This window comes from Coregonus lavaretus (genome assembly GCF_964263955.1).
Source record: "Coregonus lavaretus genome assembly, chromosome: 8".
Classification (NCBI taxonomy): Eukaryota; Metazoa; Chordata; class Actinopteri; order Salmoniformes; family Salmonidae; genus Coregonus; species Coregonus lavaretus.
This window is the reverse complement of record NC_139995.1, coordinates 32155339-32171535: the sequence shown is the minus strand read 5'-3', so window position 1 is coordinate 32171535 and position 16197 is coordinate 32155339. Positions and strand designations below refer to the sequence as shown.

The 16197-nt window shown below is 42.1% G+C and overlaps 1 protein-coding gene across 1 annotated transcript in view; it reads left to right on the top strand.

Moving 5' to 3' along the window:
* Positions 1-16197, top strand: part of LOC311134333 (sodium-coupled neutral amino acid transporter 3-like) — a gene marked incomplete at its 5' end in the record, with an annotated part of 48471 nt that overhangs the window by 25910 nt on the left and 6364 nt on the right. Inside the window, 6 exons of the mRNA XM_084167980.1 lie at positions 7817-7899; positions 9211-9269; positions 10746-10883; positions 12093-12172; positions 12617-12717; positions 15480-15604. Coding sequence (XP_084024106.1) covers positions 7817-7899; positions 9211-9269; positions 10746-10883; positions 12093-12172; positions 12617-12717; positions 15480-15604 — 586 coding nt within the window. The remainder of the gene's footprint in view (positions 1-7816; positions 7900-9210; positions 9270-10745; positions 10884-12092; positions 12173-12616; positions 12718-15479; positions 15605-16197) is intronic.

Genomic DNA, 16197 nt, shown 5'->3' with positions numbered 1-16197 from the left:
TTCTTCAAGGCAAAACTGCTCCAGCTCCTTCAAGTTGGATGGGTTCTGCTGGTGTACAGCAATCTTTAAGTCATACCACAGATTCTCAATTGGATGGAGGTCTGGGCTTTGACTAGGCTATTCCAAGACATTAAAATGTTTCCCCTTAAACCACTCAAGTGTTGCTTTAGCGGTATGCTTAGGGTCATTGTCATGCTGGAAGGTGAACCTCCGTCCCAGTCTTAAATCTCTGGAAGACTGAAACAGGTTTCCCTCAAGAATTTCCCTCTATTTAGCGCCATCCATCATTCCTTCAATTCTGACCAGTTTCCCAGTCCCTGCCACTGTGGGGATGGTTTCTCGGGGTGATGAGAGGTGATGAGAGGTGTTGGGTTTACTCCAGACATAGCGTTTTCCTTGATGGCCAAAAAGCTCAATTTTTGTCTCATCTGACCAGAGTACCTTCTTCCATATGTTTGGGGAGTCTCCCACATGCCTTTTGGCGAACACCAAACATGTTTGCTTATTTCTTTCTTTAAGCAATGGCATGTTTCTGGCCACTCTTCTGTAAAGCCAAGCTCTGTGGAGTGTACGGCTTAAAGTGGTCCTATGGACAGATACTCCAATCTCCGCTGTGGATCTTTGCAGCTCCTTCAGGGTTATCTTTGGTCACTTTGATGCCTCTCTGATTAATGCCCTCCTTGCCTGGTCCGTGAGTTTTGGTGGGCGGCCCTCTCTTGGCAGGTTTGTTGTGGTGCCATATTCTTTCAATTTTTTAATAATGGATTTAATGGTGCTCCGTGGGATGTTCAAAGTTTCGGATATTTTTTTATAACCCAACCCTGATCTGTACTTCTCCACAACTTTGTCCCTGAACTGTTTGGAGAGCTCCTTGGTCTTCATGGTGCCCCTTGCTTAGTGGTGTTGCAGACTCTGGAGCCTTTCAGAACAGGTGTATATATACTGAGATCACCTGACACTTAGATTGCACACAGGTGGTCTTTATTTAACTAATTATGTGACTTCTGAAGGTAATTGGTTGCACCAGATCTTATTTAGGGGCTTCATAGCAAAGGGGGTGAATACATATGCACGCACCACTTTTCCGTTATTTATTTTTTAGAATTTTTTGAAACAAGTTATTTTTTTAATTTCACTTCACCAATTTGGACTATTTTGTGTATGTCCATTACATGAAATACAAATAGAAATCCATTTAAATTACAGGTTGTAATGCAACAAAATAGGAAAAACGCCTAGGGGGATGAATACTTTTGCAAGGCACTGTATTTGTCTACCAATATGATGTGGATCATTGTCAGGTTATTAGATATATACAGTGCATTTGGAAAGTATTCAAACCCCTTGACTTTTTCCACGTTTTATTACGTTACAGCCTTATTCTAAAATTTATTAAATAAAAATGTTCCCTCATCAATCTACACACAATGCCCCATAACGACAGAGCGAAAACTGTATGTTTTGAAAATTTTGCAAATGTATAAAACATCAAAACAGAAATACCCTTTGCTATGAGACTCAAGAAAATTGAGCTCATGTGCATCCTGTTTCCATTGATCATCCTTGAGATGTCTTTACAACTTGGAGTCTTGGATTGGAGTCCACCTGTGGTAAATTATATTGATTGGACATGATTTGGAAAGGCACAAACCTGTCTATATAAGGTCCCACAGTTGACAGTGCATCTCAGAGCAAAAACCAAGCCATGTGGTCGAAGGAATTGTCCGTAGAGCTCCGAGACAGGATTGTGTCGAGGGGAAGGGTACCAAAAACATTTCTGCAGCATTGAAGGTCCCTAAGAACACAGTGGCCTCCATCATTCTTAAATGGAAGAAGTTTGGAACCACCAAGACTCTTCCTAGAGCTGGCCGCCCGGCCAAACTGAGCAATCAGGGGAGAAGGGCCTTGGTCAGGGAGGTGACCAAGAACCCGATGGTCACTCTGACAGAGCTCCAGAGTTCCTCTGTGGAGATGGGCGCACCTTCCAAAAGAACAAGTTTCTCTGGTCTGATGAAACCAACTCTTTGGCCTGAATGCCAAGCATCACGTCTGGATGAAACCTGGCACCATCCCTACAGTGAAGCACGGTGGTAGCAGCATCATGCTGTTGGGATGTTTTTCAGTGGCAGGGACTGGGAGACTAGGATAGAGGGAAAGATGAATGGAGCAAAGTACAGAGAGATCCTTGATGAAAACCTGCTCCAGAGTGCTCAGGACCTCAGACAAGGGCGAAGGTTCACCTTCCAACAGGACAACAACCCTATCCAACCAGAGCTTGAGAGGATCTGCAGAGAAGAATGGGAGAAACTCCCCAAATACAGGTGTGCCAAGCTTGTAGCGTCATACCCAAGAAGACTCAAGGCTGTAATCGCTGCCAAAGGTGCTTCAACAAAGTACTGAGTAAAGGGTCTGAATACTTATGTAAATATGATATTTAAGTTTTTAATTTTTTACAAATTTGCAACAAAAAAACAACAACTTTTTTTTGTTGCTTTGTCATTATGGAGTATTGTGTGTAGATTGATGAGATTGTTGTTTTTTAAATCCATTTTAGAATAAGGCTGTAACGTAACAAAATGTGGAAAAGGTCAAGGGGTCTGAATACTTTCCGAATGCACTGTAAGCTTCAGTAACAAATGAACACCATGGTTGTAATAACACTTTAAACAGGTAGTTTGTATATTTGTAGAATGTGTTTGTTTTGGGTCCACACTGGTAAGTTAACTTATATACAGTGGGGGAAAAAAGTATTTAGTCAGCCACCAATTGTGCAAGTTCTCCCACTTAAAAAGATGAGAGAGGCCTGTAATTTTCATCATAGGTACACGTCAACTGTGACAGACAAATTGAGAAAAAAGAATCCAGAAAATCACATTGTAGGATTTTTAATGAATTTATTTGCAAATTATGGTGGAAAATAAGTAAACAAGCAAGATTTCTGGCTCTCACAGACCTGTAACTTCTTCTTTAAGAGGCTCCTCTGTCCTCCACTCGTTACCTGTATTAATGGCACCTGTTTGAACTTGTTATCAGTATAAAAGACACCTGTCCACAACCTCAAACAGTCACACTCCAAACTCCACTATGGCCAAGACCAAAGAGCTGTCAAAGGACACCAGAAACAAAATTGTAGACCTGCACCAGGCTGGGAAGACTGAATCTGCAATAGGTAAGCAGCTTGGTTTTAAGAAATCAACTGTGGGAGCAATTATTAGGAAATGGAAGACATACAAGACCACTGATAATCTCCCTCGATCTGGGGCTCCACGCAAGATCTCACCCTGTGGGGTCAAAATGATCACAAGAACGGTGAGCAAAAATCCCAGAACCACACGGGGGGACCTAGTGAATGACCTGCAGAGAGCTGGGACCAAAGTAACAAAGCCTACCATCAGTAACACACTACGCCGCCAGGGACTCAAATCCTGCAGTGCCAGACGTGTCCCCCTGCTTAAGCCAGTACATGTCCAGGCCCGTCTGAAGTTTGCTAGAGTGCATTTGGATGATCCAGAAGAGGATTGGGAGAATGTCATATGGTCAGATGTAACCAAAATATAACTTTTTGGTAAAAACTCAACTCGTCGTGTTTGGAGGACAAAGAATGCTGAGTTGCATCCAAAGAACACCATACCTACTGTGAAGCATGGGGGTGGAAACATCATGCTTTGGGGCTGTTTTTCTGCAAAGGGACCAGGACGACTGATCCGTGTAAAGGAAAGAATGAATGGGGCCATGTATCGTGAGACTTTGAGTGAAAACCTCCTTCCATCAGCAAGGGCATTGAAGATGAAACGTGGCTGGGTCTTTCAGCATGACAATGATCCCAAACACACCGCCCGGGCAACGAAGGAGTGGCTTCGTAAGAAGCATTTCAAGGTCCTGGAGTGGCCTAGCCAGTCTCCAGATCTCAACCCCAACAAAGGGTATATAACAAAGTATTGAGAAACTTTTGTTATATACCAAATACTTATTTTCCACCATAATTTGCAAATAAATTCATTAAAAATCCTACAATGTGATTTTCTGGATTTTTTTTTCTATTTTTGTCTGTCATAGTTGACGTGTACCTATGATGAAAATTGCAGGCCTCTCTCATCTTTTTAAGTGGGAGAACTTGCACAATTGGTGGCTGACGAAATACTTTTTTTCCCCACTGTAAATGTCTAGTCACAGAGGATTGGTCAGGCCATAGCACTTTCCATTCAGCTTCAGGCAACTTTGATGTAAGGCTTGATCACACCTGTAGTGACTACTTCTATCCGTCACACCCATTGTTGCTAATTTATTGTTCACTAGATATATCAATGTAATAACACCCAACACAATGTTGAAAAACAGAATGCTTCCCACCACTAGATCAAATAACTAGACATGAGCTGGATGTGATCCCAATGCGTGATCCCAATGTAGAGGAAGAAAGTGAACGCTGCAACAGGAACTCTAACCAGGGCCGTTGCAATGAAAGCCTATTAGGCCTCTGGGCAGAGACAGTAGGCCTACAATGCTGGCATATGCCTTGTTACAATAGCCTAAGTATATAACATGATTGACACAACCGTAATAATCATCATGAAACGGCCTTGGAAGTGCCATAAGTGTAAGCCAACATAATTCTACATTAACCTGTTTAACTACATTGATATGGCTTATAAGATCATAGTCCAGACTCGTTAAAGTTGCAAATACCATGGAGTTGCACCAGGGGAATTTCAACCAAACATATTATTTTTTTGCAGGTCTTCTGTTTCCCTAAAGTTAGTGGTGAATTAATTTCCCATCATGAAAATATATCCCTATTCCCCAAACAAATAGCTTAATCGATACCAAAAAAACTCCAATCTGGCCACCCTCATAAAATCCGACATACAATAGCACCAATATCCCAAAGTATTTAGTGAAAACAAGCATAGAAAACAGCATAGGCATAAAACAAATTTTTTAAATACGTTTTTAGGTGATTAACGATATTGAGTTGTTAACACGTTTGTTTTTTTATTTAAATAAACGTGGGACGCAAAGGCAGTGTAGAACACCATTGCCCAAAATGCATTGCTCCAATAACTTTAAAAATATTGTTTTAAAGTTTGCCCCCCAAAAACGTATTTTCCTATGAATTAAGTTGCACAAAAATGTGTCTTTTCCTACTAATTAAGTAGCACAAAATGTGCATTTTCACATGAATTAAGCCACACAAAAACAAACAAAAAACGCATGCAATCTGCTGAAATACTTTTTGTACATAAATTATTTGCACGAATTGAGTGTGAGATTGTGTTGCATACAAATGTAAGCAAGGTTTGAAATGATTATGTTTCAGTCAGATATTATATCTGTTTGAGCTTCTTGCGATCAATTTGCAGTCTACAAATTATTTGTAATTGTGCTCCGGCCCCCGGACCATCCACTCAAGAAAAAATCGTCCTGCAGCTGAATCTAGTTGATGATCCCTGATCTAATGGTTCTGGGAAGATGTAATATATAACGTTATATCATATATTAGGGATGTGCATCATTCCCTTTCAAGACGATTCGATACATACATGGGCTCCGATACGATACAGGAGCTATACGTATTAGTTTGAAACGAATAGGTGCGATTCGGTTTGATTAGAGAACGAATTGAATCGATACGATTCGGTTCGATGAGATACGATTCGATGCACTAACATTTGTTGCATAAATACATTCATCGTCCATTCCAAATTCAAATCTGCTGCTGATAGAGCTCATGAGCAGGGTATCTGAGCTGGATCTGTCTGAGCTGACTTTGTGTGTGTGTGTGTTTGTATATGTGTATCAATATGTATCGTTTACAAATTAGCTGTGATTTAGCCAATGAATAGCACAATTTTGGATTACACCCCCATCTCGAAATCGAATGGTTTTGACCATTTGGAAACGTAATTAGTTTATTTTCCAGCCTTTTCTCCTCCCGCTTTAGTCATGCCTCGCAAAAGTGATTTCTCGTTATGAAATTATCAACTTTACCCTGTATCTGTGGCGTGTATTCATGGATGCCAAGGGAAGACAGACTTCCCCAAAGAATTGACAAAAAATAATAATAATACAAATAATAATTTATCTTTCGTCTCTCTGTGTTTCATAATTTTCCTTCAATTCGCAAGAGGCTGAATGTATCTCAGAGGAGAAAGCATCCGAGCGAGCGAAACAGCGCCCCTCTGTCTCTCTTCGTGTAGGCCGTCTATCTGATGCCGTCTGGTCCAAACGAGTATTACATTGTTTCCGCCCCTAGCATTGAAGGCAAGGCAAGCCAGCGGACTTCTGGCCTCCTATGACAAAAAAGTATAAAAAATTAGCCAATCAACATTGAGCTAAATTGTGAATGGTCCTGGTGCACCAAAAAAAGTGTCAAGGGAAGCCAGCTTGGATTTGGCATCACTCCTATCAAATCCCATTGAGGTACATCATTGACAGAAAAACTTTGTTGCATCTCCTTGTGTTGTTGTCCTCTTCGGTGGCTAGCTAGCCAGCTAGCTAAAATTGGCCCTTTCCTAAATTAGCCATGGATAGAGATAGGGATTTGGATTTATTTTTTTACTTAATTCTCTGTACTGGCCAATGATTATAACGCGATTCTGATCCAACCATTAATCCAACCATTAATTCATACATTAATTCATACATTGTTGTGCCCGTGCGTGGGCTGAGAGGATGGCTAGATGTAGAAGGCTAATGTTAACTAGCTAACGTTGCCCATGAATGGAAGTTAGGCTAGCGAGCAAGCATTTTAGCCAGATAGCCTAGGACAACAAAAAATACTAGTGTGTACTGTATGACAGAGTGATAGACCATGAAAGAGAGGAGGATGGTATTGGCGTTTCTCTACAAGTAGGGTGAGTCAACATGTTTTTTCTACTTGCACAAAAGCGCACACACACAAGCACACAGAAATCAGAACCATGGATAGCCACATCATATTTAGCTTAGTTGATTGGGGGGCTGTTAATAGTCCGGGTAGCCATTTGATTAGCTGTTCAGGAGTCTTTATGGCTTGGGGGTAGAATCTGTTAGAAGCCTTTTGGACCTAGGTATAGCCAGATGTGCATTGTGTCTCTGGTAGCTTAGTTGTATTCCAGTAAAACACAGTTTTCAACAGCACATTGATAACAATAATCTAGCAAATTACGGAATGCAAAATTACTTGTAGATCAATGACTGTCAACACAGTTACATGCTTTTAGTTCGACACTGAAGGAGAGGACGCACCAGTTGTCACAAAATATCAAGTATTTTCAGAAAGTATAAAGTAATATGAGAAACAAGATGATATGGATTCGGCAATTCGTAATGTTTGAATCGATTTTATGATGGATGCATGATGCTACATTTGGATCAGTTTGGGGTCAGCAGACCAATGCAGTCATATTTTAAACATTTTAATCGGGGATCGATGCATATCGGTGAATTGTTACATCCCTATAATATATGCCATTTAGCAGATGGTTTTATCCAAAGCGACTAACAGTCATGCGTACATACATTTTATGTATGGGGTGGTCCCGGGAATCGAACCCACTACCCTGGCGTTACAAGCGCCATACTCTACCAACTGTGTCATTGAGGGAACAGGGGGTGAGTTCCTCAGCGGGTGAGTCCGTTGGAAATATTGTTGATGATGGGTTATCATTATCCCTGGTGGCTTAACTGGCAAGGAGTTTTCCTCTTGTAATTTAACAACACAGATATTGAACATTTCCCTTACAAATAAGGACTAAATATGTAATAAATTATTTTAGCAGTGTTACATTTCTCTCTCTACCCCCCTCTCCTTTCTCTTCCCTCTTTCTCCCTCCAGTGAGTGGTACTTGAATGGGAACTACCTGGTCATCATGGTGTCCATCAGTGTCATCCTGCCTCTGGCTTTGATGAAGCAGCTAGGTGAGAAAACCTTAATAATTGTATAATTAACCATTTTATAATTATAAGTGACATTTTGTGTTATGTTTTGTAAATGAAGGTTCTCAGAACCAGTGACCTTCCTCTCTTCTGTCTCATTTCTCCTCCCCCTCCTTCTCTTTCACAATCCCCCTCTCTTGCCCCCTCTCCCTTTTCTCTTTATTATTTTGTTACATGGCAAACACTCCCCCACTGTTTTAGGATGGACTCAGAGTAGATATCTGTGCTAAACTGTGTCATGTGAGATAATGTTACTCTCAGCAGTCCTATGAAAATGTAAAACTACCCAGCTCAGAATTCCCTGGCTTCAGCTCCATTTAATGAGCTCTCTCATTTAACAAAGTGAAATGTCTACAAAGCTTTCATCAAGTGACAGAGTAAGAGTCTCTCCCTCTGTGACGAGTACTGAGTATACGAAGAGGCAGGACGCAGACGCAGGAATTAACAAGGTCAAGGTTTACTTAACAATGAGAACGAGAAATAACAAACAGAGTAAACGACAGGAAGCTAAACAATCTCACACAACATCATCCAGAACAGTCCAGGGCTAAATAGGGGTGGTGATGAGATGATGAGGTGCAGGTGCGCTGGAGGTGATTAGGGTGCGTTGGGTTTCCATTCCGGTGTTGCCGAGGTGGTGCGCTCAGACCGGTGGCTCTGTAGACCGGCGAATCAGAGCGCCGGAGGGGAGCAACGGGAGGAGACGTGACACCCTCTTGGTTGTCTCTGTGTTTTTCTCCCATAGAGGAGAGAGAGAGAGAGAGAGAGAGAGAGAGAGAGAGAGAGAGAGAGAGAGAGAGAGAGAGAGAGAGAGAGAGAGAGAGAGAGAGAGAGAGAGAGAGAGAGAGAGAGAGAGAGAGAGAGAGAGAGAGAGAGAGAGAGAGAGAGAGAGAGAGAGAGAGAGAGAGAGAGAGAGAGAGAGAGAGAGAGAGAGAGAGAGAGAGAGAGAGAGAGAGAGAGAGAGAGAGAGAGAGAGAGAGAGAGAGAGAGAGAGAGAGAGAGAGAGAGAGAGATTCCATGCTGCCAGGGCCAAGTAATGAGCTGCAGTCCTGTTCAGTCTAGTCTACTGGGCCCTCTAAGAACATACACGCTTATGATCTCACACCCAAATACATTGTCATGAAACTGGGAATGTTTGTATATATTTCCTATAATTAGCATTGGGATTGAGGAAATATTAAACATGAGTGAAATAAGAGAGTCCTTCTAACCTCCCACATTACTTTTCTCAGAGGATATAGCAGGGTCAAGTCTGATGTGAGTAGTTCTGATGTCGTCTCTGTGTCGTTTCAGGGTACCTGGGCTACACCAGTGGCTTCTCTCTCACCTGCATGGTCTTTTTCCTCATCTCGGTATGTACTGTCATATTATACAGCTGTAGACCTCCACCTGTTGCAGTGCTCTCATAATGGACCCAACCCTATCTGGAGACCTGTGCGTAACATAATTTGAATGCAAATCTCCTAGTGACATCAATGCATGAGTTACGCACATGTCCGAGTTACGTGCACGGATCTCAAGTCGTCACAATATGCATGTGTGTCAACTAAAATATACTTTTCATATCTGCAGTAATCATCATGTTTTGGGATCCTTGCAGGAAAAGCAAATCAATTCACTATGCTGGGCTTAGTCTCACTATCAGTCAGTGATCAGTGGTTCTTAGTCTCACTATCAGTCAGTGATCAGAGGTTCTTAGTCTCACTATCAGTCAGTGATCAGAGGTTCTTAGTCTCACTATCAGTCAGTGATCAGAGGTTCTTAGTCTCACTATCAGTCAGTGATCAGAGGTTCTTAGTCTCACTATCAGTCAGTGATCAGAGGTTCTTAGTCTCACTATCAGTCAGTGATCAGAGGTTCTTAGTCTCACTATCAGTCAGTGATCAGAGGTTCTTAGTCTCACTATCAGTCAGTGATCAGAGGTTCTTAGTCTCACTATCAGTCAGTGATCAGAGGTTCTTAGTCTCACTATCAGTCAGTGATCAGAGGTTCTTAGTCTCACTATCAGTCAGTGATCAGAGGTTCTTAGTCTCACTATCAGTCAGTGATCAGAGGTTCTTAGTCTCACTATCAGTCAGTGATCAGAGGTTCTTAGTCTCACTATCAGTCAGTGATCAGTGGTTCTTAGTCTCACTATCAGTCAATGATCAGAGGTTCTTAGTCTCACTATCAGTCAGTGATCAGAAGTTCTTAGTCTCATTATCAGTCAGTGATCAGAGGTTCTTAGTCTCACTATCAGTCAGTGATCAGAGGTTCTTAGTCTCACTATCAGTCAGTGATCAGAGGTTCTTAGTCTCACTATCAGTCAGTGATCAGAGGTTCTTAGTCTCACTATCAGTCAGTGATCAGAGGTTCTTAGTCTCACTATCAGTCAGTGATCAGAGGTTCTTAGTCTCACTATCAGTCAGTGATCAGAGGTTCTTAGTCTCACTATCAGTCAGTGATCAGAGGTTCTTAGTCTCACTATCAGTCAGTGATCAGAGGTTCTTAGTCTCACTATCAGTCAGTGATCAGAGGTTCAACCTCTTTATTATTCCGCTCTCCTCTCAGATTTTTGTGGACAAGTTTTGTACCCTGCAGTTTCAGATGGCGTTGGTCTGTGTGTGTGTGTGTGTGTGTCCATATGTGTGTGTGTGTGTGTGAGTATGTGTTTCTCTGACCTAGTTTTAGTTCTGTGTGCTGTGCTCTAATACATGTCCGCTGCTCTCTGTCCCTGGCTGGGCCCTGCCATATTTCCAGCCCCTCTGTGTAGGCTAGTATTATGTATGCAGTCCCATTTCCTCGAGGCTCCTCCTCTCATCCAGCCAATTCCTTTTTCCTCTCCACAGGTCATTTATAAGAAGTTCCACACCCCCTGTCCCTTTTTGGACTTTACCTTTAACAGCACAGCCAGTGTGACTGCTGTTACCAATGACACTGGTTACAACCCAGCCTGCGTTCCGAAAATGGTCAACCTCAACTCACAGGTGGGTTCCTGTACAGTCAGTTCCATCAGTCCATCCATTCCAGCCCTGTTATTCAAAAAAACATTTAAATGGACGACATGGTTCCAGTAATGCCTGGCGAAAACCAAACTCTGCATTCCACAGTAAGAACATCATACCAAAGGTCAAGCATGGTGGTGGTGGTGTGATGGTTTGGGGATGCTTTGCTGCCTCAGGACCTGGACGACTTGCCTTAATAGAAGGAACCATGAATTCTGCTCTGTATCAGAGAATTCTACAGGAGAATGTCAGACCATCCGTCTGTGAGCTGAAGCTGAAGCGCAGCTGGGTCATGCAGCAAGACAATGATCCAAAACACACAATCAAGTCTACATGAAAATTGCTAAAAAGCAACAAATTGGAAGTTTTAGAATGGCCTAGTCAAAGTCCAGACCTATTCCCAATTGAGATGTTGTGGCAGGACTTGAAACGAGCAGTTCATACTTGAAAACCCACACGTCACTGAGTTAAAGCAGTTCTGCAGGGAAGAGTGGGCCAAAATTCCTCCACAGCGACGTGAGAGACTGATCAACAACTACAGGAAGCATTTGGTTGGAGTCATTGCAGCTAAAGGTGGCACAACCAGTTATTGAGTGTAAGGGGGCAATTACTTTTTCACACAGGGGAATTGGGTTTTGCATAACTTTGTTTATGAAATAAATATGTAATTGTTGTGTTATTTGTTCACTTATGTTCCCTTTATCTAATATTAGGTTTTGGTTGAAGATCTGATAACATTCAGTATCACAAATATGCAAAAGTAGAGAAAATTAGAAAGGGGGCAAATACTTTTTCATAGCACTGTATATGATATTCATATTATGCAGTACTAATAGTAACAGTATAGTTGTAGTCTTTTGTAGTCAGTCATACACTGAAGAATTAGCGGTAGAGTATTGACTAGTATATACAATCCTATTATTAGCATCCCTTAAAGATGTGTGAGATTTCCCTAGTCACCCAGGCTAGTTAGACCAATCCCTCCTGCTGATCAGCTTACTGCCCAGGCATCCGTAAGCCGGCTAAAGCTGGACAGTAGCCAGGTCCAAGTTAATCACAGGGAAACAATTAGCTCTGTGTGATGTGTGCTTCAAGGCCCTAATGGCCAGTAAAACAATGGGTTGATGGTAAGACGGCTGGGACAGGCGCCGCCTTATCCATGGTGACTTCACAGTGTTCTATTTTTTCCAGACGGCCTACACCATCCCAATCCTGGCGTTTGCCTTTGTGTGCCACCCTGAGGTCCTGCCCATCTACACTGAGCTCAAAAAGTAGGTGCCCCACTTGCAACAGGATGCAGCACTGTTGCTGTTTACTATTGGACCCAGAATTCAGTTCAGTCACCCTGCAGATAGGAAAATCATTATGTCAGCTTTGTCCTTGGCTACTCATATGCCAGTGTCATATAGCACACTGCCTTGCATTCTCAGTAATGTCATGTGTAAATACGCATAGCTAGCCTGGCCATAATCTGAATAATCATCCTGCTGCCTTGTTGAACCCACTATAACATCTGTCTCTTTAGATTAATCTGATGTGTTCAGCCACAATATTACATTCATTTGAGTCTTGGATCTTATGTAACTCCTGAAGCACTCTCAGTCAGAGTATGATGACAAAAGCTAAAACTGGTATTTTTTGTTTGTGTCTTTGTTGGTGTGTTGGTGTGTGTAAGTGTGTGTGACATCACATCATGCAATATTCTCTGATTTTAGCCCCACCAAGCAAAGGATGCAGCATGTGTCCAACATCTCCATTGTAGTCATGTACACCATGTACTTCCTGGCTGCTCTGTTTGGATACCTGACCTTCTATGGTGAGGCCCGCTCACCTCCATGTCATTATAATTCTCTCTCTCTCCCTCTCCCTCTCCCCTGTTCTCTCTCTCTCCCTCTCCCTCTCCCCTGTTCTCTCTCTCTCTCTCTCTCTCTCTCTCTCTCTCTCTCTCTCTCTCTCTCTCTCTCTCTCCATGTCATTATAATGATCTTTCTCTCTCTCTCTCTCTCCCCTGTTCTCTCTCTCTCTTTTCACTGCTGCTCCTCCGACTGCTGAATCTCATACGTTTTCTCAGGCCCATTTTACATGAGTTTCAGGCTAGTTCAGTTTGCTAACAGCAAAGCCACTTCTCACGTTTGCCATTCATTTGCATGGACACAGCTCTTTTAGGCTTGAGAGGCTGTTATAACATCAGTTAGTCTCAGATGAGAAGATGGGTCACGTCATGTGGCTTCAGAAGTTAAGATAGTGGTAGAGAAACATAATGAAGTAACTACTCCTCCTAGTGGCCATTGCTCATATCAGACCGGTTTCTAATATCCCAATGATTCTACTCTATGACATTGTTATAAGCACAATCAGAGCAGTATATTACTGTAGTATATACAGGTAACTGCCAAGAAAATGGAAACACTTGAGAAATGAGTGATACAAAGTACACTACCTTTCAAAGGTTTGGGGTCACTTAGAAATGTCCTTGTTTTCTAAATAAAATCTATTTTTTTGTCCATTAAAATAACATCAAATTGATCAGAAATACAGTGTAGACATTGTTAATGTTGTAAATGGCTATTGTAGCTGGAAACGGCTGATTTTTTATGGAATATCTACATAGGCGTACAGAGGCCCATTATCAGCAACCATCAGTCCTGTGTTCCAATGGCACGTTGTGTTTGCTAATCCAAGTTTATCATTTTAAAAAGCTAATTGATCATTAGAAAACCCTTTTGCAATTATGTTAGCACAGCTGAAAACTGTTGTGCTGATTAAAGAAGCAATAAAACGGGCCTTCTTGAGACTAGTTGAGTATCTGGAGCATCAGCAATTGTGTGTTTGATTACAGGATCAAAATGGACAGAAACAAAGAACTTTCTTCTGAAAACCGTCAGTCTTTTCCATGCGAGAAATTGCCAAGAAACTGAAGATCTCGTACAACGCTGTGTACTACTCCCTTCACAGAACAGCGCAAACTGGCTCTAACCAGAATAGAAAGAGGAGTGGGAGGCCCCGGTGCACAACTGAGCAAGAGGTCAAATACATTAGTGTCTAGTTTGAGAAACAGCTTAATTAAATAGTACCCGCAAAACACCAGTCTCAATGTCAACAGTGAAGAGGCGACTCCGGGATGCTGACCTTCTAGGCAGAGTTGCAAAGAAAAAGCCAAATCTCAGACTGGCCAATAAAAAGAAAAGATTAAGATGGGCAAAAGAACACAGACACTGGACAGAGGAAGATTGGAAAAAAGTGTTATGGACAGACGATTCAAAGTTTGAGGTGTTCGGATCACAAAGAAGAACATTTGTGAGACGCAGACCAAATAAAGAGGGAGATTTGTACAGGGTAAAAGGGATCTTGAAGAAGGAAGGCTATCACTCCATTTTGCCACGCCACGCCATACCCTGTGGACGGCGCTTGATTGGAGCCAATTTCCTCCTACAACAGGACAATGACCCTAAGCACAGCTCCAAACTATGCAATAACTATTTAGGGAAGAAGCAGTCAGCTGGTATTCTGTCTATAATGGAGTGGCCAGCACAGTCACCGGATCTCAACCCTATTGAGCTGTTGTGGGAGCAGCTTGACCATATGGTACGTAAGAAGTGCCCATCAAGCCAATCCAACTTGTGGGAGGTGCTTCAGGAAGCATGGGGTGAAATCGCTTCAGATTACCTCAACAAATTGACAACTAGAATGCTAAAGGTCTGCAAGGCAGTAATTGCTGCAAATGGTGGATTCTTTGACAAAAGCAAAGTTTGAAGGACACAATTATTATTTCAATTAAAAATCATTATTTCTTACCTTGTCAATGACTACATTTCCTATTCATTTTGCTATATTTCCTATTCATGTATGTTTTCATGGAAAACAAGGAAATTTCTAAGTGATCCCAAACTTTTGAACGGTAGTGCATATTGAAAGCAGGTGCTTCCACACAGGTGTGGTTCCTGAGTTAATTAAGCAATTAACATTCTATCATGCTTAGGGTCATGTGTAAAGTGCTGGGCAGGCCATTATTTTGGCTACCATGGCAATGCCGCCATAGGATGACAATGCTCCCATCCACAGGGCACGAGTGGTCACTGAATGGTTTGATGAGCATGAAAATGATGTAAACCATATGCCATTTGCCCATCTCCAGATCTCAACCCAATTGAACACTTATGGGAGATACTGGAGCGGCGCCTGAGACAGTGTTTTCCATCACCATTAACAAAACACCAAATGATGGAATTTCTTGGGGAAGAATGATGTCGCATCCCTCCAATAGAGTTCCAGACTTGTGGAATTTATGCCAAAGTGCATTGAAGCTGTTTTGGCTCATGGTGGCCCATCGCCCTATTAAAACACTTTATGTTGGTGTTTCCTTTATTTTGCCAGTTACCTGTATCTCAATATAAGGCTCTGAGCACAATGATGAGCAGCATGTAACGTGTAAGACAGATTTTTTATGCCTTCTGATGGAAAAAACATTGTTGTGAATGATATGTTGCATATCATTTGTACTACATTTTCTGCTCTTACTGGAGTTGGTGGTTATTGATGCTTCGCTAATCCCTCCTTCTGTGTGTCTGCCCCCTATAGGTGAAGTGGAGTCAGAGCTGCTGCACACCTACAGCCGTCTGGACCCGTACGACACCCTGATCCTGTGTGTCCGTCTGGCCGTGCTCACTGCTGTCACACTCACCGTCCCCATAGTGCTCTTCCCTGTGAGTAGCCTAGTTACCTCTTTGCACAAATGGTGTCTGGCTCAATGGAACTGTGTATGCCTAGAAGTAAAGATGTGCAGTGCATTCGGAAAGTATTCAGACCACTTGACTTTTTCCTAGTTGTTTACGTTACAGCCTTATTCTAAAATGTATTTAAAAAATAAATATTGTCAATCTACACACAATACCCTAGAATGACAAAGCAAAAACTTTTTTTTTTAAATTGTTGCAAATTTATAAAAAATCAACAACTTAAATATGACATTTACATAAGTATTCAGACCCTTTACTCAGTACTTTGTTGAAGCACCTTTGGCAGCGTTTATAGCCCAGAGTCTTCTTGGGTATGACGCTACAAGCTTGGCACACCTGTATTTGGGGAGTTTCTCCTATTCTTCTCTGCAGATCCTCTCAAGCTCTGTCAGGTTGGATGGGGAGCATCGCTGCACAGCTATTTTCAGGTCTCTCTAGAGATGTTCCATCAAGTTCAAGTCCGGGCTCTGGCTGGGCCACTCAAGGACATTCAGAGACTTGTCCCGAAGCCACTCCTACGTTGTCTTGGCTGTGTGCTTAGGGTCGTTGTGCTGTTGGAA